General features: G+C 35.6%; 1 protein-coding gene across 4 annotated transcripts in view; it reads right to left on the bottom strand.

The window, feature by feature from the left end:
* Window positions 1-19407, bottom strand: part of NUA (nuclear pore anchor) — an 87339-nt gene extending 67932 nt beyond the window's left edge. For 3 of the 4 annotated variants that reach the window (XM_010262511.3, XM_010262513.3, XM_010262512.3), the window contains exons 1-11: window positions 18782-19407; window positions 18493-18639; window positions 16026-16124; window positions 12714-12842; window positions 12504-12596; window positions 12327-12392; window positions 6180-6269; window positions 6007-6084; window positions 2534-2643; window positions 1503-1623; window positions 1312-1404 (exon numbers count right to left, since the gene is read on the bottom strand). In XM_010262511.3, coding sequence (XP_010260813.1) covers window positions 1312-1404; window positions 1503-1623; window positions 2534-2643; window positions 6007-6084; window positions 6180-6269; window positions 12327-12392; window positions 12504-12596; window positions 12714-12842; window positions 16026-16124; window positions 18493-18639; window positions 18782-19087 — 1332 coding nt within the window. In that variant the 5' untranslated portion in view covers window positions 19088-19407. Of the gene's footprint in view, window positions 1-1311; window positions 1405-1502; window positions 1624-2533; window positions 2644-6006; window positions 6085-6179; window positions 6270-12326; window positions 12393-12503; window positions 12597-12713; window positions 12843-16025; window positions 16648-18492; window positions 18640-18781 lie in introns of all 4 variants that reach the window. The other variant, XM_088892038.1, reaches the window with a different exon arrangement.
* Between the last annotated feature and the right edge of the window lie 8006 nt (window positions 19408-27413).

The following is a 27413-nucleotide window of genomic DNA, read 5'->3' as shown; positions in this document are numbered from 1 at the left end:
AGAAAGTCAATCTCCCTGAATGCAAATCTGTACTTCCATGGTGCTGACTTGCTTACCCCAAGCAATGACCAAAAGCGAGTCCCCCTCCACTTCCAATTCTCTAGCTTGTAATTGTTCTGCTAGTTTCAGGCTTTGTAAGAGTGCCATTGCCACTGCCTGCGCCAAGTCCCCATACCCAATTGGTCCTAAGAACAAAGCCACACCTTCCCCATTATGATTTCAAAATACTACTCCTATTCCTGCTCTCCCAGGGCTTCCAAGGGAGCTTCCATCAAAATTCAGCTTCAATTAAAGTGGTTCTGGAGGTTTCCAATCCATCTTAATAATCTCATTATGTGCTTCCATCTTTGTCACTTAATTCCATTTCCTCGTTATATTATTTATTGAGATATCTTTGAATATGTCAATAGTTTTTACCCAATGTGCAGATCTGATTTTAATTGTTTCAATTACTTCCTCTTTAGATCTGCTCTTCTCATTGAAAATCCTTTGATTTCTTTCTTCCCAGATGGTCCAAACTACAGCTGCCCTCGTTACCTTCCATAAGCATTTCACCATTTTTCTCTATAACCGCAAAGAATTATAAAACATATATATGCTTATGCTACATCATCACAGTTCAATCCCCCGATTTTACTGTGGTTGAAACTCTAACCCGTGAACCCCTCCCTTTTCCGGTTCTATGCTGGGTCCGATTCTCTAAACATTGGTCTAAATTGTTATATAATTTTTTATATTTCCATGTGTATAAAAATAATTCTTATTTATCACAATTATTTACCTTTAATATGATTAACATAAAATATTAGAGATGTGAACAAATATTTTTATAATTTTCTGTATTTATTTCTATTTTCAAATTTTATTATTTAACTATGACATCATAGAATTGGATTTTACCCACCACATGGATGGAAGAACAGTTTCATTTTGGGACAGTTTTAAAAAATATGGATTTTATATTGTCAAAAATATTGGATATAGATCTAATTAGTAAAAATTGTTATAAGTCGGTTTAAAAAAAAAACTATGGGTTTTATTTGTGAGAAAAAATGCCTTAAATATACAATTCAATGAGAGAGAATAGCAGTACCTTAAATATAAGACTTAATGAGAGGGCATTAAATGAGGTGAAAAGTAATAGTTCAAATTACATTTTTTGCCCTCACAATTAGAGAGGGACCAAATCAAGAAATGGGGGTATTTTAGTCAAGAAGGAAAATTCCACAAGTTTATTCTTACCATTTATATAAAGAGAGTGTCATCATAAAATAAAGACAATTGCACAAAACAGCACAGTATAAGCATTACCCTTCGTAAAATCTCATCGGATTGCTTCCTTCCCAATTGCTCGTGCCTCAGTGCATCAACAGTCTCTTGATATTTTGCATACATTTTTGCCAGCTAACCAGAGAATCAAACAGATTTAAATAAATTGACAAACGCAAAAAAATAAAAAATACCACCAAACGAGAAAAAAGAAAAGAAAAGAATTTTCTTACACTCCAACCATCACGCAAAAGAGAGGCAGCTAATGCTGTTCCTGAAACACCAACAGGAATTCTGGGCACAGGTATGTCACTATCCCCATTCATGTCATCAGTTGCAACTCCTAGAACCCATCTGAAAAAGGATAACTTGTTAGCAAAGAAAATGGTGAACTTTTGATACTTAATAGATCCTGATGCAAGAAACCGTTCATCAAAACACCTAAAAAATGGAGCTGCTAACATACTTCCAGGCAGAGTAGTAATTCATTACAGAAGTAAATACATCAGCAACAGGAGCATTGCCAAAATTAGCAATACATGAAGATGTATACAAGAGTCAAGGAGTAAACAGAAAGCAAACCACATCCAAAATCTAATAGACACCTCGAAACCACCCCTAGCAATACATCCTTGGTAATCTCATAATTTATTAATACTTAAATACTGAATATATAAGTGCAAGATTCACAGAAGTCAAAATTTTACCCTCGTCCAGTTCATAGAGACTCATTATTGCCCCCCACAACAAGCAAGTAAGGACACCATACAAGAAGTCTCTCACAGGCATCCAAACCAGAAATTGAAGACACACAAACAAGAAGCATAGAAAAGACACCCCTGCCATAGCTAAAATAAAAGTGAAAGAGATTCCAAGTTGCAGGGCTAGCTTATTCTACTAGAATACAAAAATGACAAAAAAAAAGAGTTAAAAGTAATGTTCTTCCTCAAGGCATGTTGTTCCTTCAGAATGCCTCCTAAATCAGGATTGTTGAAATGTTAGTTACATCTCTTTACCTTTTGTGGAAATCATTATAGTAGACATTTGTTGCTTTATTTCTCATTACCAAAAAAATGATTTTTTCTTTCCTTTTCTTGGCAACTAAACAAGAATGAAATAATTAACTATAACATGCGGCAATACCAAGAAATAACTCAAACAAAACAAGCAACATTTGAGGATTAAGCAACAATAAGAAAGAGCATTCAGACAGCACAAGTAAACTGAACAAGCTTCCTGCTAAACTGCATGCATAATAGCATACTTTTCCTCTGCAAAACTGCTTAGTGGAAGAAGACTTGATTCATTAGCTTTCCGAGCATTCTCAATTTCTGCTTCACACTTCTCAACTTTCTCTTTCAACTGTGCAGCTTCCTGCATTAACCAGAAAATAAAATATACAAGAATCAAAAAAGTAGAATAAAATAAATAAATAGCTACAGAAAAGCTTAAAGACAAAAAGAGACATTAGATATTGGGTTCCAAATTCTAAGTAAACTTCTGCAAGTTTCATGTTTGTGCATTTCAGAGATGAAATGCAGCTAGTTCAACTGTAGGGCGATAATGCTCAACTGAAATTTTTATTTGATAACGCTGAACTGAGGCATGTTCTGTTAAGAATGGGGAGAACATAATTGCTTAACATATTTTTCACCAAATATTATGTGGGCTCTCAATGCCAAACAGTTTTACATTTGTAAGCATTTCGACAACTTGTACTGCACTTGGAGAACTAAGGATTGGCAAAGGATTCATGGGTGGGTGATCAAATGTGGCGCAAATGTCTTTGTGGGAATTGCTATTGTTGATCTCTATGCCAAGTGTGGTGATATGATATTGATGAAGCTGTGAATAAATTTTCATGTATGCCAGTTCATGATGTAGTTTCTTGGACTCCATAATAACTGGGTTTGTTCAAAAAGAGGATTACATTTCTTTAGAGAAATGAGAGTAGTTGGGGAAGAAATTAATACTTACACAATCACAAGCATGGTCACTGCTTGTGCCAACCCTGGAATGATGAGAGAAGCCATCCAAATCCATTCCTTGATTATAAAAATTGGGTTTCATTCAGATTCCACAGTGAGGGGCTTTTTGATTAATATGTATGCAAAAATGGCAGTTGAATTGTCTGAGATGGTATTTGGTGATATTGGGTATACTAACAACTTGAGTGTTTGGGCAGCTATTATATCTGCTTTCGATCAGAACTGGAAAAGTAGCATGGAGTATCCTCCCCTCTGCTGTTTTCTGGGCAGTATGGGGTGAAAGAAATTTGAGAATTTTTGAAGGAAGGCAGAAATCACAAGAAGAAGTGTTCAACAGGATTATGGGGATGGTGTTTTCGTGGCTGACAAACCATCCACTCTTTAAAAACAGGCAAACTTGTTCTTTTTTTGAGCCTGATTTCCTTTTTGTAAGAAGATCATAGTTTTTTTGTTGGGTTGTTTTTCAGAGGCTGGCTTTTCCGAGTTTTTCTGTCTATTTCTGCTTTACAGTCTCTCATTGTACAGGGGCCTTTTGTATTCTGCCCTTTTGTTAGTAATGAAATACTTTACCTTACAGTTCTCAAAAAAGAGTCCAGGAAGGACAATTGAATTATTTAGGATGATCATTCAAGGAGATCTGAGATCTGATGAATTTTGTAGTTGTAGTATTTTAAGTATTGTTGATCATTTATATCTTAGGAAACAGATCCATTATTACATTCTTAAAGTTGGGTTGATTTCCCATGTTTATGTTGGGAGTGTTCTTATCACAATGCACTCCAAATGTGGGAGCTTAGAGGAATCTTACCCATAAGGATGAAATTTCATGGGCCTGAATGATTACTGGTTTTGTAGGACATGGTTGATTATGCTATTATTATTTTGATTAATGAAAAAAAATGAATGAGAATGAAATATGTAACCAATAGCAGTGGAGGAAGAAAACCGGAGAGAAGGACAAGAAGTTAAGAGGAGATGGTGCAGATTTATTCATCAGAAACTCGAACTGTTCTCAAGCTGAATGTTCAATCGGTTCAGTGGTACCACCAGAATCAACAATTGCATTGAACTCACAACAGGAGTTTAGTTGTTCCTTCTTTTTAACTAGTTTTTCATCTCCTTCTGCTTGCCTTTTTTTTTGGCTTCATGGTGCTACACAGCAGAGAGGGTAGCCCATTCCCCATACCCATAATCCCCCAAACCCTGGTGATAGTGGGACTTGATCCCAAGTCTCCACTACAACAAGCAAGAAATCATGGTGGGAGAGGGGGAGACAAGCAAGACTTGAGTGTCTTAATCTCCAAGCAGCCCTGGTGGAAATACTTCGAATGAGGTTGAAAATATTAGGAGATTGATCAGGGGTTTCTTGACAATTTGGTGGTGCAAGAGAAGGAAGGAATCATGGGTAGGGAAAGTGAATTACTGGAAGATGCTAGTGACAGGGTGCCCACAGGTAGAGAAGAGAGACAACAGAAAATGGAGAAAACTATGTTGGAAGAGGAAGACCCCTTATGTGAATTTGCAAAGAGCTTAGGAATAGGATTATCCTTACTGACACACAGGGTGAGAGGTTTAAACGGGATGATACGAAGGAGGTGAAAAGTCCATAGAAGAAGGAATCAGAAGAAGACTAAAAAGAGTAGATAGAAGTGGAATGAAGTAGAAAATATCCAGTATGATAAAGTGTACAATAAGGAGGTGCATAAGAGTAATGAGGGTTGGCCGAGTTAAGGATTTAATAAGATAACCAATATGAATATCTGGAATATGTGAGGGTTGGGCAGCTCAAGGAAGCACAGGGTAATTAAGAGTTCCTTAAATAAGCAACAGTCATGTATTGTGATGATTCAAGAATCCAAGTAGGCAGAGTTGGTTATCAAATGGGTGAGAAGTATATCATCATCATCATCATCCAATCCATGTCCCCCCTATATGGAGTCGGCAACATGAATCCTGATTCACCATTCCAATGTCATATCCATTGTTAAATTATGAGTGAGAAGTATATGGAAGCCAAAAACACAAGTACCACTCTCAGTCATACTTATAAAATTCCAGCGATTCTTACCTTCTGGAGCACCTCAATGGGGGAATTGTAATTGAGAAGCAGTTAACCAAGGCTAGCTACCTTTCTAACTTACTTGTAATTACACTTATTTTTCTTATCAATTAATAAAAGCTTCAACTGTTAAAGATTAAATTACAACCTGCCAAATTGGAATTGTATTTAGTTTCCAAGATTAAAATAAACACAACTACAAGGTACCTTAACAGAACAAGCATAGGCTTGACTAAATAAACCACCAAATGAAGGGCGGTCCAAGTCAATATATTTAAAAATTAACACATCAAAATTCTAAACCACCAAGGGCAATCAAGAAACAATGACTGCCCACTTAGGTAGGATAAGGCAGTTGGTGATGATAGAAATAATGAAAATGATATGCTCCATTGAGGATACCAATCAAATGTATATATGAATGTGTTCCATTGGCAATGATCTCACCAAAGCCAATATCTCACATAATCCTTCATCACAAGAAGGTCAATAGGTCATAATGCCAGAATTTTATTAAAGAATTACCGGAATAAAAATGTTTTTAACATTTTTTATTTTCCGAATAGTGACAGAAGGATAATGAGAATATCATAAAAAACATACATGCTTGTTACTGCGATACCAATTCAAACATTTGAAATTCTGCTCATCTATTCCACCAGAATGGAGAAAATACAATAGATAGTTTACCTTCTCAGCTTCTTTTCTTGCAGATTCTTCCTTTTCAAGTTTCTCCTTGTAATCAGTTTCAACTTGGCTCAAATGTGTCTGCAAGTTGAATGCAACAAGCATTAAGACACAGCAAACTACATACTAGATCAGTATGCACCAAGTATAAAGCACCAATTCAAATGAAGTCTTACCTCCAGTGCCTTGATCACACCCTCAAGTTCACCAGCCTTCCTAGACCACTCCTCAGAGCTCTCTTTGTAGAGCTCAACTAGCTTAGTAACCTTCAACAGCATACACAAAGTTAAATTGAAATATTTGCAGATGCTAACAGCATGTGGGGGAAATGGTGCAGTTTTTTCTTTAAGGTTTAGCAATAGTAATGTACATAATGGTTTAGCACGCAACCACATGCAAGTTTTTTTATAAATGTTTAATAATGGTTTAGCATATTATGATAATGTTTCATAAAAATATAAGATGGATGCATAGTAATGTTGTGAAAACATAAGATAATGCTTCATAATAAATAATAATGTATGCAACCACATGCAATTAATCAACCATTATGCTAATAGCATAATAATGTGCATAATGTTCCATAACTGTTATGAAACAGAGAAAGAGATGGTGCAACCTAAAAATGCAAGCAAAACTTCAAAGAAAAAGTAATATGACGACTCAAAGGTCTATATAAGATGGATGCATAGTTTTGAAAATCCTATGATTTGTTACACAGCTCACAATTCAAATCATCAATACTAATGTCAATCCAAATGCAAAATCCAAATAGTGAATCCCAAGATTTGTAATCAAACCTTACACCGGAATCATTTATAATATATTACCATTGGCAGCTTATAGTTCAATTCGTGAATCTTAAGGTTTACGGAGAAGTACGGACAGGCCCAATGCAGATTTCTGATATCCACTGCAGAGCTATAAACATTCAAAATGTCAAAAACCCCCACTCTACACATCAATGCCCACCCGTGAATTGGCATCAATTCCGAGCTGGCACTCACCCCAACTGTACTTTGGGCCTAAAAAATTCTGACTCGGGGCTGAACCGTCATTCTCCCTAAGGTTTATACAATTCAGGCAATTTGAATCAATTCAACTGTGATCCAATTTCTTTTCTTCTTTAAATTTTTTCAATAGGCTCTTCTTTTAAAACCTTTGTAGAACAAACGCATGTAGGTTATTCAAGACTTATTTAGCAACTGTGTTTAGTTCATTATCGATCATGTGTGAGAGCCAGTGAGCCACTATATATGGGATAATTGTCTTTGAAGTCAAACTTGGCTATGTCATCTAAGACTTCTGGCATAAAAGTGGCAAACCATATTAAGTACATACTTGGTTGATCATCATCAGCATCATCTAAGCCTTGTTCCAACTATATGGTATTGGCTACATGAATCCTGTTTCGCCATTCCATTCTGTTTTGCAACATGGTAGCCTTTTTTTTTTTTTTTGACAAGTACCAAGTAAAAATCATTCATTAAGAAACTGAAAAAAAATCCCATAATACAACAGAAAAGCCCCCAAGGAATAAGAGGCCAAATATAAAGTTCATGCTAAATCTAAACAAAAAGAAAGACTAACAAGTTACAAATTACAGCTCAGTCCTGGACAACCCCACGCTAACCGATCCTTAACACTCCCGCTCTAGCCAATGCGTCAGCCATCGAATTGCCACTTCTAGGTATCTCGGAAGAGTGACTATCATACCATAGGCCTCATTCCCCAAGGAATTTCTTCTCTGTTCTTCAACCAAAAGATAACTGTTTGGCAATCTCCTTCAACATCCACTTCTTTCCACCCTTTTAATGACAGCAACTTTAACCCTTGAACAACTGCCAACAGTTCAGCCCTAAGAAGAATATTACCAGCTTCATCTCTCCCTACACCCCCAACTCCTGATTCCCCTAGATTTCCCAAACAACAGCCATCAAAGTTAGATTTAAGCCTTCCAGCCACTGATGGGGACCACTCGGCAAGCCTCGGTGATCTCATGCTTTGAAAGCTAGCAACTACCTGCCATTCTCTTAATTCACTGAAACACCTCTGATCTCTGAATTCTTCACAAACTAAAATCCAATGGGTCACCCTTACCGTTAGAAGCTCACACACATCCTCCACTGTCTTGTAGTTTTCTTCAAAAATTCTTGCATTCCTCTAACTCCACAAACCCCAGAGTACAGCTCCTCTTACACATTGCCATAAAATCTTTTGCCTTCTAGTAGTACACCTCATCCACCTTGGGTTGAAGAGATCTACAACAGCAGCCAGGGACACCCAAGTTCTACCATCCAAGGACAAAAAAAGCTGCCATACAAGAGAAACAAAGGGACAGTGGAGCAAGAGGTGGTTGGTGCTCTCCCCATTCTTTAAGCAGAGGATACAAATTGTAAATTCTAGGAAAGGGTTCCATTAACAGCAGAAACTCAAACTCTCTCATCTCCACCTGAGGGTAGCAGTCTCACATCTTGAAGGGTTCCAAGTAAAGAAATTAACTCACCCAATTCATGATCCCTTACAACTCTCTTCAAGCCTAAATCCCATCCACACCCGAGACACCCATTGTAGCAAGTTCAGCAATTGATTTATTTCTTAAGTTGGACAAATGGTAAATTCTAGGAAAGGGTTAGGACAAAGGAAGATCTCCCCACCAAATGTCTTCCCAGAATTTTACCCTGTGACCTAATCTGACACCATATCTTAAGTGTTGCAGAAAGGTGGGGAGTAAAATCAAAATTGACCATGTGCTTCTTGAAGACTGATTTCTGGCTGGGCCTGAGTCCCACCAATTTTGATGCAGCCCATAGATACTCTCGATCACCAAGTGCAACAAAACCTCCCTCTCCTTAGAGAACCACCAAAGCCATTTTCCTAACAACGCCTTGTTTTTCTCCTGCAACCTCCCTAATCCCAACCCTCCAGCCCACTTAGGCCTACATGTATCCTCATAATTCATAAGATGCCCATTATCTCCCCCCACATCCCACAAGAAATTTCACATTCACTTCTCTTGTCTTCGCACTACCTTCCCTGGGGCTCTAGAAACCAACAAGTAAATCGGAAGATTGGGCAAAGTGTTATGGGGATCACAAACCTTTGTTTACAGGGGGTAACTGAGGCTACCCTTGATGTACCTATCCACTTTTAAATTAATTACTAAAGTTTTCTGTTACTGATCAAAAAAAAAATTTGCATTACCATCTCCTTCCTTAATCCACTTGAATCCTTTTTTTTAAGAGATAACGTAATTACATTAAAAACAGAAATAAAGGTATACATTTATGTCAGTTCACTTGAATTTGGATTTTTGTCTCCATGAAATCTCTTCCTTGACTAAAATTCCTTCCTCATTCAATCTCAACCTCCCAAAGCTTGACCCTCTTTCTCATCTAATTCATCTGTTTTGTTGGTTAGTTCCTCCTTTTCTTCCTCTAACCTCCCAAAACATGAACCCTTCCCACTTACCATTACCACATTCTACCATCCACGACTCCCCCACCTTATTAACAAATCCTAAATGAGTAAGCCACATAATCTCAAATTTAAAAGGTATAGGACATCTCATGCAAACTCTTGGCTAAGGCAAATTGGCAAATGGTCAAATGTGAATCTAAGTAAAGTTCTATTAGTCAACCCATCTTAATGTCCCTCCCAATCAACTGATAAGAAAAATATATCCAGTTTCAAATAAATAGGGTTCACTTGGAAATTTGACAATGAAAATCTCGCCTGTACCATAGCTCCTCAATTAATCCTAATATCACTCTCTCTTCTCCCACTCTCTCCTAAATTAATATATATATATATATATGTATGTATATCATTTTCTAGCATATATATGAAAGTTTTTTTGATAAATGGTAAATATAAAAATTCATTTCTTTGTATTTTGTTGCTTTCCTGCATACACAGTATATATGTTTTTAGCTTTTTTGACAATTTTTTATGAAACAAAAAAAAAATCTTACAATTTACAATAAAATTCACAATTCAACCTTCTCTACAACATACAAACGATTACAATCCTCAGCACACTGGGTGAGGCCAACAAGAATGCAGCATCTCACTGCATTTCAACATAAGGAAGAAACTTGTACCAAAGAACCATAACAGAATCTTGGACAGTGAACATATTATTTCAATGGTGAGAAAAAGAAAGGCTAATGGGAGTATCATCATCTCAACAAAGAGGCTAAAACTCTAACTAACAGAGTGAACATATCATTTAGCTGGTATGGTCCGTTCCGTATAGAGAGATCTAAGGTGATATGTTACCCAGATATGTCAAGGACAAACCTGGGCATTGCATCAGATGCAAAACTTATACTAAAATTGAAGTATCCAAAATAATCCATCACCCTTGCACAGGTAGCTATCCTACCTAAGGTGTTGTGAAGCATCCCTCTCAAGATAGCTTGTTTTATTGTGACCCACTATATGTTTAACGTACCTCTTGTTTTTGTTTGCCTCCCCTAGGGCAAGTTCTCTTAAATCCTCTCTCTCTTGTAACAGGATTAAACATTATAGCATTTCCAATTTCCATCATCATCACTATTGATAAATTCTTCTTGATATGGCTTTTTTAATCGGAAGCAGTGACAATTAAAGGAGATTACAATACACCAATCATCCCAAAACTAATGCCCACAAACAAAAAATATCTTACTAAGCCACCCAAAATAATTGTCCTCTATTCTTCTTGATATGATAAACAATCAGGGCAAAAATAAGGACACACAGGTAAGAACAACTGTCGGTGTTTTGAGGAAAACCTTATTTTCACCATCCTATCCAAAATGTTCCACATCACTTTCTGCCTCCACCACTAAACCCCATTCTAAACCGAGGGGACAAAAAGGTCAGCCACCAAAGAATCAGAAGTAACCCTTCCACTCTCCTTTCCCTTCTGTTATCAAGACCATCAACAGCCTAGAAAAAGAGAAACAATGAGAGAAGAAGCAATTATCTACAGCTAACACCACACTAATATATGCTTTTTTACGTAATGCATTCCAACACATGCATGATACATAAAGTTCAATAATATTCTATGATGGCTATAGCAAGGTTCAAAATATCGATACAACCAATACGCCGGTAGGGGCGTATCGGGCAATATCAATAGTGTTTTTTTGCCTTTTTTTATTATTCTTTCAAAGCCGGTTCAGGGGGGCCGGTTTAAGGCTCCTCCACCCCCTGAACCGGTCAGAACCTCGATACACTCCCTGTAGGGGCGTATCGGGAAGCCACCGGCACGATACGTATCGGCCGATACGTATCAATACTTTGAACCTTGGGCTATAGATGGCCCAGTCTCACCAGTTGCATAATGAAGCTTAGCACTGAGCCACCAAAAGAGGTAAAGTCAACAGAAGGCCAATTACAATGTAGCAAAACCTAGCACTGAGAAAGTCTGGCAAAAGGAAAGTGGTGAGAGTCCTTCTGAAGAGTAATGAGAAGAGAAAAGATAGAGTAGAGGAAAAACGAGCAGGTTGAGCCTTCGTAACGGTGTATGCAGGGTAGAAGATTTGGCTAATGTTCAATAATTTATAGCATCTGTATTGAAGAGGTGGTGGCCTTTCCTTGGAAAGGTGGTGCTCTGCCTTTGAGTAGGTCTTCTGTTTGGATTAGCATACGTATTGAAGCTAACTGGAAGTTGCTTAGGCAGGCTAGTATTGAGTCGTTTTGGTATAGTGACTGGTTCATCGGTGCTTTTTGGGCAGGGCTGACCTTATATATCACCGTTTTCTGAGTTTTCCTTTTGAAGACTTAGATCCATATACTTCATGTAAACATCTTTTTCCTGTATAATACATTTCCATTTTACTATCAAGAAAAATGCAGTGTAAGTGTGTAACCAAGCTGCAATGCAACAACCATCCATTTTAAAGCAGAAAAGGAACACCAACATGCTAATCACATTCACAAGACAGAATTCCACATAACAATGAGAAGATCAACACTAATCCAATCTAAAGACAAAAATAGTTGTTGTAAAACTCAAAGATTCCACTTAACTAAAATGCCAATAATTTATAGCTGTCAAAACAAAAGAAACAGTTAAAAGGCAATATATAAAATGGGTTAGAGAGATAATGCATCAAATCAAATATGCACCTTAATTAATGCCAAGGAATTTGAAAAAATAAAAGGCTTCATCATAACCAGTTATGTTCTTTCTAGAAACCATCAGTATAGCATTACCAATTTCAAAGCATGAAACAGAAAAATGCTTATCTATCTCTCAAATAATTGGGTCAAAAAAACCACCACTTATGTATGCAATATTGATACATTCAATATCATGCTGAGCTTACAGTTGAAATTTCAGCAGACAAGCGCTCTTCATCTGTTGCAGCAGCATCTTTGATTGAGCACAACTCCTTCATAAGAAATGCAAAAAATTTACATAATATAAATAAGTAAGAAAGCATTTAAGAATAAAAGAGAATGAAATTACATAAAAAAAAAAAAACTGATTAAGCAAATAATACCTCCTGTGTAGACTTCAGTTTTGCTTCCAGCTCTCTCACTCTTTCTTTATTCCACTTTAAAGAGCTTGAAGATTCATTCAATTGTCTCTCAACCTGAAAATGGATACAAAAACAATGGAACACATAAAAAGCTGGTGATGGAATGGGAATTATAAATTAGACACTTGCATCAAAGCTGGTATTGGAAGGAAATTATAAATACCAACTTACATCAGCCAGCTTAGCTGACATATCTGCTTCATACTCGGCATGTGTTTTACGAAGCTCAATGAGACTGCCAACTTTGGCAGTTAATTCCTCATTTAGCCAAGCATTATGCTTCTCAATGAGTTCTTTCTCCTACTCCCATCCAAAATTTAAACAGTCAACATTAAAACCAAAAAAAAATATATAGAACATAAAGGAGAAACTCAAAATGCACAAACAAAGATCAGAAGACAAAAAATGCATTTTAAGTAGTATTAGTCTAAGAACAAGCAAAATGACACTATTTGGAGCTTTTTCCTATCCCTTTTTTCGAATAGGTGGAAACCTCCGGCAGATGTGAAGAGCTTATTCCTCAACTCATTTTCCTCTCCTTCAGAGAAAAGGGAAGGTGCTTCTTTTGGTAATCGAGGAAAACAAAGAGAAGGTGCTTTGGAGATGGACTAGGGATGCTACACTTCAGTGTTTGAGGGAAGAAGGGAATGCCCAGTCTCTTCAAAGACAAGGAGAGAAGTATAGAAGAAGTCATTGACAACATCTCAACCAAAGTGGTGCATTTGGTGAAGAACTTGGATTTATTCTCTGATTTCACAGTGGATGACATCCTTAGAAATTGGGGGCAAGTGGCAAACTCTTATGGCTCTTGCATGGATAATCCTGGGCCTTCTGGTATAGGTGGAGTTTTCAAGGATGAAAATGGAAACATAAGAGTTATTTTCTGGACCTCCAGGAACAGGAACCTCAATTTAGGCAGAGACTTGGGCAGCACTTACAGGCCTAAGAAGAGCGGATACAAGGAATATGAAAGAAGTTGACATTGAAGGGAATTCAAAAACAATCATTGGGTGGTTAAAGAATGAACAGAAGATAACTTGGCATCATAGATATATCTTCAGGGAACTACAAAGAATGGCATAGGAGCTGCAAGAAAAGTGAATTGGGTTCCAAGGGCTGCCAATGGGAGCAGATGAGTTAACAAAGCAAGGGATATCAAGGGAATAGTTGTATTGGAGCCAACTAAGCTTTTTGTTTTTTTTATCAATAACTCTGAAAAGATTTCATTAATTAGAAAACTTTTAGGATACAACAAGAAGTTGTGAAAGAAATCAGCTTTAGTAAGCTGACCCAGGACAGAATTACAAATGTGCCCAAAACATATGTGTTCTTTGAACCCCTTGCTTTGCTAAACTATCTGCCAAACTGTTGGCAGATTTCCTAACCCATCCCACCTGGATTGGCATGTTCCTTGACATCAATTTAAGTCTTCGGAAATCATTCTTCAACCGCCATGTCACCCCTTCCCCTTTCTGCAACCATTTTATCACAGTTTTTGAGTCTCCCTCGATGATCAGTCTATTAATACCCAACTCTTTAGCCTTCTCAACCCCATATGCTGCAGCTAGAAACTCTGCCCTTGCCACATCACCCTGCTCCACAGGACCGGAGTACAAAGAAATAATGTTTCCATTTTCATCTCTAATGCCCCCCCCCCAATGCCTGAAGGGCCTGGATTACCCACACAACTCCCATCAAAGTTCAGCTTCTTCCAACCATCTGTTGGAGGAGACCATGCCTCAAAAAACTGTTGTCACGTAGATGAAGAGGCAGCAATAAGTCCCCAAACCCTAAAAAAGACTTCGACCTTAAAAGCTGAAATCAACTTCAAGCTTTTTACCCGATGTGCCACCCTCAATGCGGTGGCCAACTAAGTTAGGGGTTATTGTCATTTTGTAAGGAGTTTATCCGAGGCTAGTCTACCTATTTGGGTTCCCTATGTTGTACTCACTTTTACATCAATTAATAAAATTCAGTACTGTCACATTAAAAAAAAAAAAAAACACTATGACATTAGCCATGATCATCCAAATGAATATTTCACTGAGAAAAACTATAAATTTTAAAAGACAGATGGGTTTGGTTTCAATAGTAAATATAAAATGAATTGGAGATATTCGTATCATAGGGGTCATTGCCCGGTGTAATGGTAAATTCTTGGGCTGACACATGTCATAATGCCGGTTCATGTACGAGAGTGGCCACTTTGTGCATAATAAGTAAAACGCCAAATGTTAAATCTGTATCCAGTGCACCCACCCAAGACCCCAGATAGTTGGACAATAATTGGTAATGGCCTTATTTTATCTTCTATTTCTCAACAACAGAAGTCATATTACAATGCATTTGGTTGCAAAGAAAATAGAAGAAAGGAAAATAAAATCATTAAAAAAAGTGACTCTCCTTTGTTTGGATTACAAGGGAAAATAATATAGGGATGCAACTTGAGTGGGCCCTAAGCCCAGATCAACCCAGCCCAAAATTTTACAGGGCTATCCTTGGATCATCATCATCTAAGCATTGTCCTAACTATATGGGGTTGGCTACATTTTTTGAGCATCATCTAGTAGGCATAATTTATGAGAAACATAGGGTCAAGTCTGAGAGCAGCAGCTTCATCTGAAAAAGGCCAAGGCTAAGACCATATCCAGTCTACCCCTCCCAAGACCCCAGATAGCTGGGACCAATATTGGGTAATGACCTTTTATCTAGTAAACACGAGAAAATCATTAAGAAAAGCGGCTTTCTTTTGTTTGGATGACAAGGGAAAATATAGGGGCACAACTTGGGTGGGCCCAACCTAAGCCCAGATCAACCCAGCCCAAAATTTTACAGGGCTACCCTTGGATCATCATCATCTAAGCATTGTCCCAACTATTTCGGATCAGCTACATTTTATGAGAATCATCTTGTAGGCATAAAATGTGAGAATGTGAGTTCGAGTCTGAGGGCAGAAACTTTTTTGAAAAAGGCCAAGGTTAGGACAATATCCAGTCAATCCCTCCCAAGACCCCAGATAGCTGAGACCAACATTGGATAATGACCTTTTATCTAGTAGGCATAATTTGCATCCAGTTAGCAACACCAATTAATGGAACTACAATAAGGGATTACAATTACCTGAATTGCTTCTTATTCAAGTGTCTATGACATTTGGCTAAGTGCTAAACCTGACAATCCCAATTGCAATATGATCCATAGCCCATGCAAACCTTTAGAGAAACATGGTGATGGAAACTCTTTCAAGGTAACAGAAAATTCCAGTATTAGAAAATTGTAGGATCACCAAAATATGCCTTTTTACTTTTCTAACTAAGCATTCTTCAGCAAAATACACCCAAACAACATGCTAAAACAGAACCCCGCAAATGTGAACTAAATCAAAGATCTGTCATCATTTAAAAAAAAAATTAAAATCAGCATTCAATGTAAAACAGAAATTTAAGAAGTGACACCATAAAAGTGGAAGGACACTCAATTAACCTGTGAGAGACGAGAACACACATCACGAGAATGTGCCAACTCTGCCATACTATCCTGCAACCTAGCCTCTCTTTGGGAAGAATTCTCTGTCATGCCAACCTTCACAACAAGAGACCAAAAAGAATAAGGAAAAATAGAACCAATTGAATAACACACAATCAGAGTTTTAGAATGAAATAGTCAATTTGATAGTGAGACTGAAATGTTGCATTTCACTCTCTCTCTCTCTACAATAGTAATAAATGCTAATGTCTTCTTCATTATTTCTGTATATTCCAATTCCTGAATTTCTGGGACTTCTCAAGCTGATGCAATTGAAACTCAGCATTATCATTAATGGAGGCAAATCCAGTTCACAAAGTTGTTGATATGCCCATTTTTTGTTTTCCATTTAGAGGAGCTTTGGGATAAAGTGATTTTACCCTATTTTTATCTATATCTACCATATATGTACCTAAAACAATGGAATTTACCTATTTTCTCCTTTTAATGAAATACTTTACCTTTTTCTCAAAAAAAAAAATAGAATTTACCACTCTTGCAATAGAAGTCTAAGGCGATACAAGCAAATCTAACTTGAAAGTCACATAATTCATATACAAATATACAATTGCTCTTTAACCTGCAAATGATGGAAAAGGAACTTAATGTTTGGTCGTAAATAGCATAAATAAATCATTTTCAAGTAAGGGCTTTAAAACAGTCTCCTTTGACAAAACCAATTATAATATAAACAAAAAAATGACAAAGTAAAGAACTAATTCTTAATTGAATTTATTCGAATCACAGTGAACCACAAGAATCGTGCAAATGACAAAATTTATGAATCAAATCATAGGATTCAAATAAAAATCTAGAAAATTATCCAGACATAAGATTCAAATTGAAACCCTTGAGATTCACAATTCAAATTGTGAATCATATCCTAAATCTTAAGATCTTGACAACATTGTTTGGGATTTGAGTTTCAACAATTTCTATATTAATTGGAACACCATGATCTTTGTGTCCCCACATGATTTAGCTCTCAGAACTCAAAACCAATTGGGCACGAGGACTCCGTTCAGACTGAATTACTTCCCTGCTTAGAGGATGGTTGAGACTGGAAGTCCAGGATTCTCTCTTAGGTTAAAGATCTTAATCTCCAAGGAGATCCACAAGTGGTAGTAGGCAGGCAGCATGGTATCAATTCGGGGTCCATGACAACATATATATACAATCAAAGAGGTTGAATCTTTGGCGAGAGCTCTCAATTCTCACCTCAGTGGGTTCTAAGATCAGCAAAAAGCATGACTGACACCAAGAGTAAAACCAGGATTACTCTTTTGGAGTTACAAAAAAAAGGAGGGAGGTTTGGAGCTAGCTTTTATCTTCCTTGGAGGTGCCAATTTACCTTTTCTTGTTCTGTACCCCTTACTTTTTATGGTATAAAGCACAAGGCTCCATAGGATGCCACCCTTTTTTTGTTCAGTAACTGATCAGAGAACCTTTATGGATCATGAAAAAGTGAAAAGGAGTATAAAGGTTAACATACAAAAGCAACCCAATTAGGAGGGAAAAAGTTAGCTCCACCTTGACACTCTTCCCCCAAAGATACCTGAAGCCCAGATACAAGAAAGAGATAAGTGACCCTTAAAAACTGTGGTTTATGCCCCAATACAAAGCATATCCAGTTGCTGTTTCCCTAACCTGTGAATTGTAATGCATTGGCTGCTTTGTGCACCCTTACAAACAAGAGGTTCATATAAGAAGCCTCCTTTAGAAACCATGATGGTTGATATAATGTTAAAATCTCAGACTAACAAGCATGGGAAGGAGATTTCAAGTTCCAAACAGACACCTTGTGCCCAAAAAAAAAAACACTGAAAGTTATGTCTTTATCCAGTCCCCTCCCCAGACCCAGATAGTTGGAACCAACATTGGGTAATGGGCGTCTTTTTTTTCATTGGCCATGACTGAATGAGGAGCACCATGACAGCTACGATAATCCATTCCTTTTCAAAAACACACACATTGCAAGATGATTCCATATCTTCATGAAAAATTGGGCAAATAAAGCATGAATTGCAAATTCCTCGGCCAAGTGAGGATGGACGGATTAATTGTGGATATCCAGTCCCCTAGCAATCCTGATTATCTCATTTAATATCAACGACCGCATGAATAAGAATGTCTTTGTGGATATATTTGGAGCCCAAATCCATTGATGAAGTATCCGTGCACCCTCACCTCCAATAAAAATGTTACACAGAGTGATACTATTGAATATTTTTCGATTGTCCAAGATAAGTTAAATGTTTTTAAGGACTGGTTTCATCAAATGCCAGCAACACGGACAAATTTTAGTCAATCCTTGTTATAGGATGCTATCGTGCTTACGTTCATTGTGCTTCTCAGGTTATAAAGAAATAAAGAAGAAAGAAAATTCATGATTAGAGGGATAAGCAACGCCAAGTCGCCAACTTACAATCTTGTCCAGGTAACTCTTAATGGTAGCATTTTTCTCGCCGATCTCTAAATCCTTCTGCTCCAGCAATTCAAGCAACTGACGCTTGGACTTATGAAGCTCGGAAGCTTCAATGGACAACTTCTCAATCTCTGCATCTTTGCTAATCTGAAAATGAAGCAGTAAAACAACATTGGAGAAATTTTGGAAAGATGAAAGGTGATTATTATAAACACCTATTTTCTTTTAAAGAATTTAATTCTTATTCTTATTATCCAACAAAAAAAGTGATGGTAAAATATGCTCTTACAGCTTTCAGGTGAAGCTGGTGTTTATCGGCCTGAACTTCGGCAAGCTCTGAGACCTTTTGTTCGAGAGTAGCATTGAGCTGGGCATTTTGGGACTCAAGCTTAGCAAACTCTGAAGAGAGAGAAATGTATTTCTGTTCGAGGAGGGCGCAGGTCTGCTCGGCGGTGATCGAAGCGGCGTCTGCCTGAGCTTTTACGGTCTCCAGCTGGCGATGGAGATCTCTAATGAAGGAATCGGCCTTCTCAGCAACGAGAGAAGCATCATGAGAACATCGCTGGAACTCCTCCTCCGAGAGGAACAGCGGCATCGTGTACCCTAGAGGTCTGATCAGGAGAAAAGGACAACGCCGAGAAAAACCAACGCAAGGAAGTGGCCTGGGTTGTCCGACGAGCAAATGAAGCGTTTGGAAATGGATGCAGAGAGTGATTTAATAGAGATGAGAGAGAGAGAGGGAGAATAAAATGAAAGGAGGGAAGAGGATGAATTTGGAGAGTTGGAGGGATACCAACACAACACTCTCACCGCCCTAAGCGAGGATGCACGAGTCAGCCAGCATTCAGCAAAGCTGCAACCCGAGTAGATTCCAGCAACCGGACCTTCGAGCCCATAATGCTTTCAGATGGGTTTGATGGATTTGGGCTTGGTTAATATTTAACATTTAACAAGTTAGGGACTTAGGGTGAGAAAAAAATCGAAAAATCGAACCGACCTAAAATTTGATCAAAATCGAATCGAAAAATTGATTAATTGAATCATTCGGTTTAGTTTTGGTTCGGTGTTTTTAAAAAATCGAATGTAATAATTTGATTTTGGTTAATTAATATAAAAAACTGGCGATTAATTGAATCAATCGATATATATATATATATATTTTATATTTTTATATATTATAAATTAATAAATATTATATATATATATATATATATTTATAATATATGATATATTATTTATTGTTTAAAATACAATATTTCATATATTTATAATTTTTTATTATATATTGTAAAAATTAAAAAACCGATGACCGATCAATCGGTTATTGGCTTCAATTCAATTTTGATTACTGAATTTTCAAAAAACCAGTAGTATCTATCTAATTACAAAAAAAAAAAAAAAAAAAATCATGATTCAGTTAACCCAACCGTAAGCACCCCTAACTAGGGTCGTATGTATGGATTGATGCAGCTATTTTATGGGTCGGGTTAAAGTGATAAACCTGCATTGAGCCGACTCTATCGGTTAGTATCGGATCAACCTTAATCGACTACTTAGGTTCGGGATGAACTCTTTCCCTCGTTGATAATGGCATTCCTATTTTTGACTATAAAACAAAATTATTTGATATCCTATACTTTTATCTAAAAGAAGGGATTCGACCATGTTTTTTTATTGGGGTTGTAGATGGATCCGATATGATCCAATTTGAATTCAAACCCATTTTGATTGCGTTGGTTGTATACCCATTTAGCCATAATCGGATCGAAACCGTTTAAACGGTGTGCTCTGTATTAATCGTGTTGAGTTTGGATATTGATTGAGCTACTTCACTGTCATCCAATCCAGATTTTGGTTTTAAGTTCATTGAGCTTAAATGGAAATATATATTTTAAAAAAAAATAAAGGGAACTAAAAATTTGAAGAGGGTTGAAAAGCAAAAGAGAGTAGTAAATGGGTGTATTTTAGAATATAGCATAGATTTATGATTTTGATAGACAATCTTTTTAATATGCATACTTACATGCATTCATTTTATATTTGGTTTTGAATATTTGTGCTGGTTTTATGCATGTTTATTAAGCTTTGAATGGAATCAAATTCAGCATGGTATTTGAGAATATGAATGGATCTAATTTGAATTTGTGTTATAAACCGAAGGCTCAATTTGGAAGGAGTACAAATACATAATCAATAGCAATTTCAATTATTTTTTTGGAAATTATCATAAATATTGCTATTTAATTTATTGGTAGTTAATTAGTTATAGAAAATTATTAGAATTGGAGGGATGGCAATTTTTCTTGTAAAACCAGAGCCCTACCCTACCCCATTCCGAATGAGACAAGTTTTCTCAAATCTTAAATGGGAACAGGGCAAAGACGGGGTGGGGACAAGGAAAATAATTTTGTTCCAAATTAGGGATGGGGTTTGCATATAAATCCCCAAACCCAATGGTAAATTAGTAAAATATCCATATATTTAATATTACTTTTTAAAGTATCTCTAAGTTTTCCTCATATTCTTATAATCCTAGGATCTCAAAATTTCATTTATAAAGTACCCTCAAATTGTCATAGTCTAATTCTTAAAATTCTCCCAAATTCCTATAATCTTATTTATAAAATATCCATAAATTATATTTTTTAAGTGGTTGCCTCAAGGTGGGGAAAACTTAGGGATTCCCCAACCCAACAAAGATTGGGTGCCTCACCCTAAACCCGCCCCGCCACTGGGGTTAGGACGGGGATGGAGTAGAGTGTCTTGACTTAAGGGGGCAAGGGAAAATGAGGGGTGCCCCATCTTGTGCATCGCACGGCCCCCTACTAGTACAAGTATATATAGTGCAAAAACTTATATTTTGTATTATTGTATATGTATTTGCATTGTACTCTTTCCAAAATAAGCAGAATGTACATTTCTTATATTCTTGTTAGAACAAGTTCAGATATACCCCACCAAAATTCATTATGTTTGCATCCAATCACATTTAGTTTCTTGAGTGGAAAAAAATACAACATGAAGGCATTCATGATGTTAAGGGTGTTGGTTCCATTATTAGGGATACGGTAGGTTGTTTAGGCTTAGTTAGGAAAGAGTGCAAATACAAATATGTACATTACAAATACATATAAAATAATACAAAATACCAAGTTTTGCACTCTACATATTTGTATTTGTACTCCTTACAAACTAAGCCTTAGGAAGGAGTACAAATACAAATATGTAGAGTGCAAATCTTTGTATTTTGTATTATTTTGTATGCATTTGCATGGTACATATTTGTATTTGTACTCCTTCCAAACTGAGCCTTAGATACAAATTAAACATGATAGAATGATAGCAAAGTAAACATATGACATGCATGGCATTAAATATAAATCCAATTGAGTTCAAAAGGCATATTTTGGGGTTTAACATAGGGTTGGTCTTCAAAACTAACTGAATCCATTTAATTTATAACCCCTACTTTATTAGAACGAACCAAAAGGAGTTAGGGGTTCAGGAGAAATAAAGAAAAAACAAAGAGGGATTTAATGGGGAAGGGAGATGATACTACAAATGATTATAGAGGCAATGAGTGAGCAAGAAAGAGGGAATTCTATGAATGATTTCTTTGGGGAGAGAGTAATGATGGATATTATCAAGACAATAGAGGGGATCCATGCATTTTGTCAAGTGAAAGCTAAAAAATAAAAACACATAAGCATATATAATTGTTTTATATTATTAACTTTTTAAATTACTAATAATTATTTATATTTTATATACTACTTTTAATATTTTTTTACATTACAAAAATAACAACAATTTATTTCAGCTAGGGTTGTTCGTCAAATTGATGAACCCAACCAACTCGACCCAAATTGATCGGTTTTCTAGTATTTCCGGTTGGCTTCTGGTGAGTTTCACTTTGTCCATTTGTAAACCGACCAAAATCAAACAACTCGACCACAAATATATATATATATATATATATATATATAATTGAGTGGGAAAATCCCCATATTTCTTAGTCAAAAATATTATATCATTAATTTAATTTTTAAACTTTATTTTTTGATAATGCCACTATAAATTTTTAAAATTTAAACTTATGTTATAAATTTAACTTTTTAAGTTTACATCTTTTGATTTGACCCACCAAACTGAAAATCGACCTAAAATTATACAACCTAAGTTAGCTGGTTTTTATTAATGGTCACTCGGTTTCATGTGACCAACTCCCCAATTTGACCATGTCGATTTGGTTAACTAAACAGCCTACAACCGAACCAAACCAACCCATGAACACTCATAATTTTATCTAAATTAATAGTCTAATCTCTAATAAATAACAATAGTTTAATCTCCAATAGTTATTGATAATTTATAGAAAAATACACAATTATTGAAATTATGTTGATAACGAAAATACAATAATTACAAAAAATCAATAAATACTAAAAAATATTAAATTAGTCAATAAATAGTTAATATCAAATAATACTTAAATCTCTAACAAATACTAATCAATAAATTATATAAAAAATGCAATAATAGCATAATCAACTAGACTAAAAAAGTTAAATACTAGTATTTTAATATCCAATAATTATTGAAAATACAATAAATATTAATTATAGTATATATAAATATAAATTAATATTTAAAATTATTATTAATAAATATTAACTTTTAAAAGTGATCTTCTATAATTATTATTTGTTATAAGTGAAATTAGTTATTTACAATATTATTTAGTTATTTAAATAATAATATTATTTAAATTTTAAAATTTTAATTATTTATTGAATTTGATAATCCATAAGATTATAATTTATACTATATTATTTAAATTTTCAAATTTTAATTATTTATTGAATTTAATAATCCATAAGATTATAATTACATAATTTCGTTATTAATTTTATAAAATATTAAATTTTGAATATTATGTTAGAATTATTTTTCTACTTTTAAGAAATTTTTAAATTTATTACATAACTTCATTATTTTAACTATTTAAAATATAGATATGTTAAATATTTCATTATTTAGAATATTTAGTTATTTAAATAATATATAAAATATTTAAAGTTTTCATTATTTGAATTTTATTTATTTTAAAGTAATATTAAATATTTTGTTATATAATTATTTAGCTATTTTAGTATTTGTTATTTAAGATATTTGGTTATTGAAATATTTAATAATATGAATATTATTAAATCTATTATAATTATTTTTTTGTGTTTTTAATAAATATTTTAAAGTTATTATATAACTGCCTTAGAATATTTAAATAATTCTTAAATTTTTTTAATTCACACTTGCTTTAGATATATATATATATATATATATATATATATATAGATATAGATATAGATAAAAATTGGAGGAAAAGATAAATAAGAATTAGAGATAATTTAGGAAAGAAACTCTCTAGTAAAATAAAGATAAATAAATATGAATTAGAGATAAATTAGGAGAAAGTGTGGGTAGTGAGGAGACAGTTTAGGAGAAATTTTAGGAGAGAAGATTATTTAGGTTATTGTGAACGTGTCAATGAGAGGGAGAGAGAAAGAGAGAGGGAGAGATTTTAGATATTTTTTTATGGGGAAGGAGAGCATCTCATTGGTTGATTAAAAAATGACATGAAATAAATCAATAAAAAATTAAAGAAAGGGGAAATTCTTAGACTTCCTTCTCTTTCTCTCTCTCTCTCTATAAGCCACAATAAGGTTTTTATTTTTACTTCTTATATTTCTAGTAATTTAATTTAAGACACAATGGTGAGGTCTACATGAAGAGGTGAGAGGACTCTTGGCCTCCCTCTTTCCTCGATATCATATTAGTGTGAGGCACTTGCTATGTATGTGTGCAAGAGTGAATGCATATGAACACTATATAAAGGAAAAAAACCATATGCCCATGTGTTTGAGCTAAACAAACTTGCTATGTATGTGAGGCACTTGCTTGTTGCCTAATAAAGGAAAAAAAGCATATGCCCATGTGTTTGAGCTAAAATTTGGGCATCCATTAGATAAACAATCCATCTCTAGGGCACAACCATATTCCGATTATTGTTGCAAGAGATAACCACCTAACAATCGCCCTTGATGTAAACTAATTTACCTTGGAACGAATTTGCAATCTCAACAGCCCGAAGTAATGCCTGCATCTCCACTGTCTCAACATCCATCATCACTACTGATTTGGATTTTGCCATTAGGAAATGTCCTTGCCAATCCACTGCCACACTAGATCATTGTTTGAATGCACCATCAAAAAATATGAGAACATCTGCATCACCATTAGTGATTTCATTTGGTTATGTAACACCAAATTGGGTTGCTCTAGATAACTAATTGTGTCACACAATTCCTTAGCCGAAACTCGGATGCCACTATCTGTATTCATAACATCTAGTTTTTGTCCTCGAAAAATGCAAGCATTCTGTTACATCCATAAGAATCAAAGCACAAATACCTGCATTTGCAACAGTTGAAGCTCACCAAGTTTTTTTTTTTAATTAATGGAGTCAAGTAAGCCTGTAAGCCAAGATTTTAGTGAATGAATTTGAATGTCCTCCGTTCTCCACCCCAAAACATCGAATCATAAGCCTATGCAAATTCACACTGCAAGAACAAATGGTCTACCGTCTCCACATCATTGTTACAGAACACAGAGCTCCCATCAACTCCTTCTCCCCACCAACAATTTTTTTGTAAAAATAAAACCATTCAAGAGCTTCCACAAGAAGAGGTGAACTCATGGGTAGAGTCTCAACTTCCAAAATTTAATCCATATTGTTTTTGTCACTCCCCCATATACATATTGCATTATTTGGCCAGCATAAACAAACTTCACAAAAACTTCCCACTTGTTCCTTAACCCACGTTCAGCTATCTTCTTGTACATGTGCCCAAGATAATCTAATGTGCAAAATGGTGTTTTGAATTTCTTGTAGAAATAGTGTCAAAAGCAAATTTGTATTCCAATCGTGATTTGCCCCTATCAAATCTTTAACTATCTCCACCCCTTGTACATCACCATTTTGTGGTTTATCTAATTTAAAACCACTAATATCTGGAACCCATAGGTCGTCCCATACTCGTATATTGCAACCATCCCCCACTTTTCAACAGCACCCTAACTTCAATAAACCTCTCACCTTACAAACTCCTTTCCACACATAAGAGGCATTACTCTCGATTGAAGAATCCAAGAAATTTTGGGATTTAAAGTATTTATTTGTTAACAACCGAACCCAATTTGATTCCTCTAGTTGAAATAAAGATCTTTAAAAGGAAAAATATTTATCGAAGAAGAAGAGAAGAAAAAAGAAAAGGAAGAGAAGAGATTTGAGAGAGAAAAGAGAGCAATCATGCTTGCCTCCTTCACTATTATTTATAGTTAAAATAATAAATAGTACAAAGACCAATATGCCCTTATAGGGCAGCTAACACATAATAGCATAAAACAATTAAAATTAATTGTTCAAAAAGGACCCAACAAGAGTGTTGTGGTCCCCACTTCCTATCTAAACAATAAATAATAAAAAATTCTCACTATAGACTACACAAATTGTCTAAAACCTCAACACTCCCCCTCAAGTTGGGAGTTGGGATGTTACACATTCCCAACCTATGTAGATTGTATTCAAGCTTGTTCTTGCAACCCCTTTGGTGAAGACATCAACCAATTGTAGTTCAAAGGAGACATAAGGCAACTAGACTTCTCTAGTTGTCACCCTTTGGTGAAGACGTCTCTGGTATGTTTAGTCTTCTGAGCCTGGATCTCCTGCCCACAAGAACTTTTCCCATGTCTACCCATATAATATTATAATCACATATGGGAACATCTCATCCTCCTACATATTATTATGCACTTGGAGATGTTCTCGGTACACGGAGGTAGTGTGTTGTGGGTACACGCGAGTAGAGTTCTTGTGGGCAAGAAATCTAGAGTCTAGTCTTCTTGCAATAGTCGCACACTAAGTCCTTCTTGTCCTCCTTCCTATCCTCACTACTCCCCCTATCTCCATTTGACTTAGATTTAACTGTACTAACCATAATTGACTAATCAATCCTAGGTTGTCTCAACATGACATTCATCTTGCTCTCCTCCCCAGAGACAAAGGCATAAACTTGAGAAAGAGTCACACTTTCTCTAGAAAAGAGATGTTGTCTAGCAATGTCGAAAATAGGGTTTAGCTTAGCCAAGAACCCAAAAGTCATATTTTTTCTACCAACCCTTAATAGGTTGTTGCATCCTTCATATTCTCCCAAACCACAATTTCTAAGGGTCGATCTCCTGTCAAAGAGTTTTTAGCATGCAAAAATAGGTGGCAAGAGGCTTATCTCTTGGTTTTGTACTAATCACCTAATTCATTAATTGATAGGCTCTAGCTACATTTTGTTTCTAGGAATAGGTTTCAATCACTCAATCCTAAATCTCCTTTGCAAAATTAGCCTACAAAAAATTTTACCAATGTGAGGTAACATAGAGTTACATAGCCAGGTCATCACCATGCAATTCTCATGTACCCACTGGGAGGAGGGATATGTGTCAGGTTTCTTCTCCTCCTCGATGATGTACCCTAGTTTCCCACGAGCACCAATGGCCATCTTGGATGATTATGACCATTATAGATAATTGCTATCATCAAACTTCACTGTAGTATTAATTCCAGAACAAAAAATATCACTACTACCTCGAACACCCAGACCTATGTTACTGGTAGACTTCTTCTCGGTACTCCAACTCTCCATTTTACTTCAAACAGTTCAAAAGTATAAAATAATTAGGTATAAAGCCTCCAAGATCAAATCGATCTTATACACAAAGGTAACAAACCTTTCCAAAAGAAGAAAACCCTATTCGGATAGAAATCTCTATCCTCCCACTATCTCCCATCGGAGAGAAATGGATCGGCT

Source organism: Nelumbo nucifera, chromosome 7, assembly GCF_055504915.1.
Source record: "Nelumbo nucifera cultivar China Antique chromosome 7, China Antique-T2T, whole genome shotgun sequence".
Lineage (NCBI taxonomy): Eukaryota > Viridiplantae > Streptophyta > Magnoliopsida > Proteales > Nelumbonaceae > Nelumbo > Nelumbo nucifera.
The sequence above is the reverse complement of the archived record's forward strand: the minus strand, read 5'-3'. Positions and strand labels throughout refer to the sequence as shown.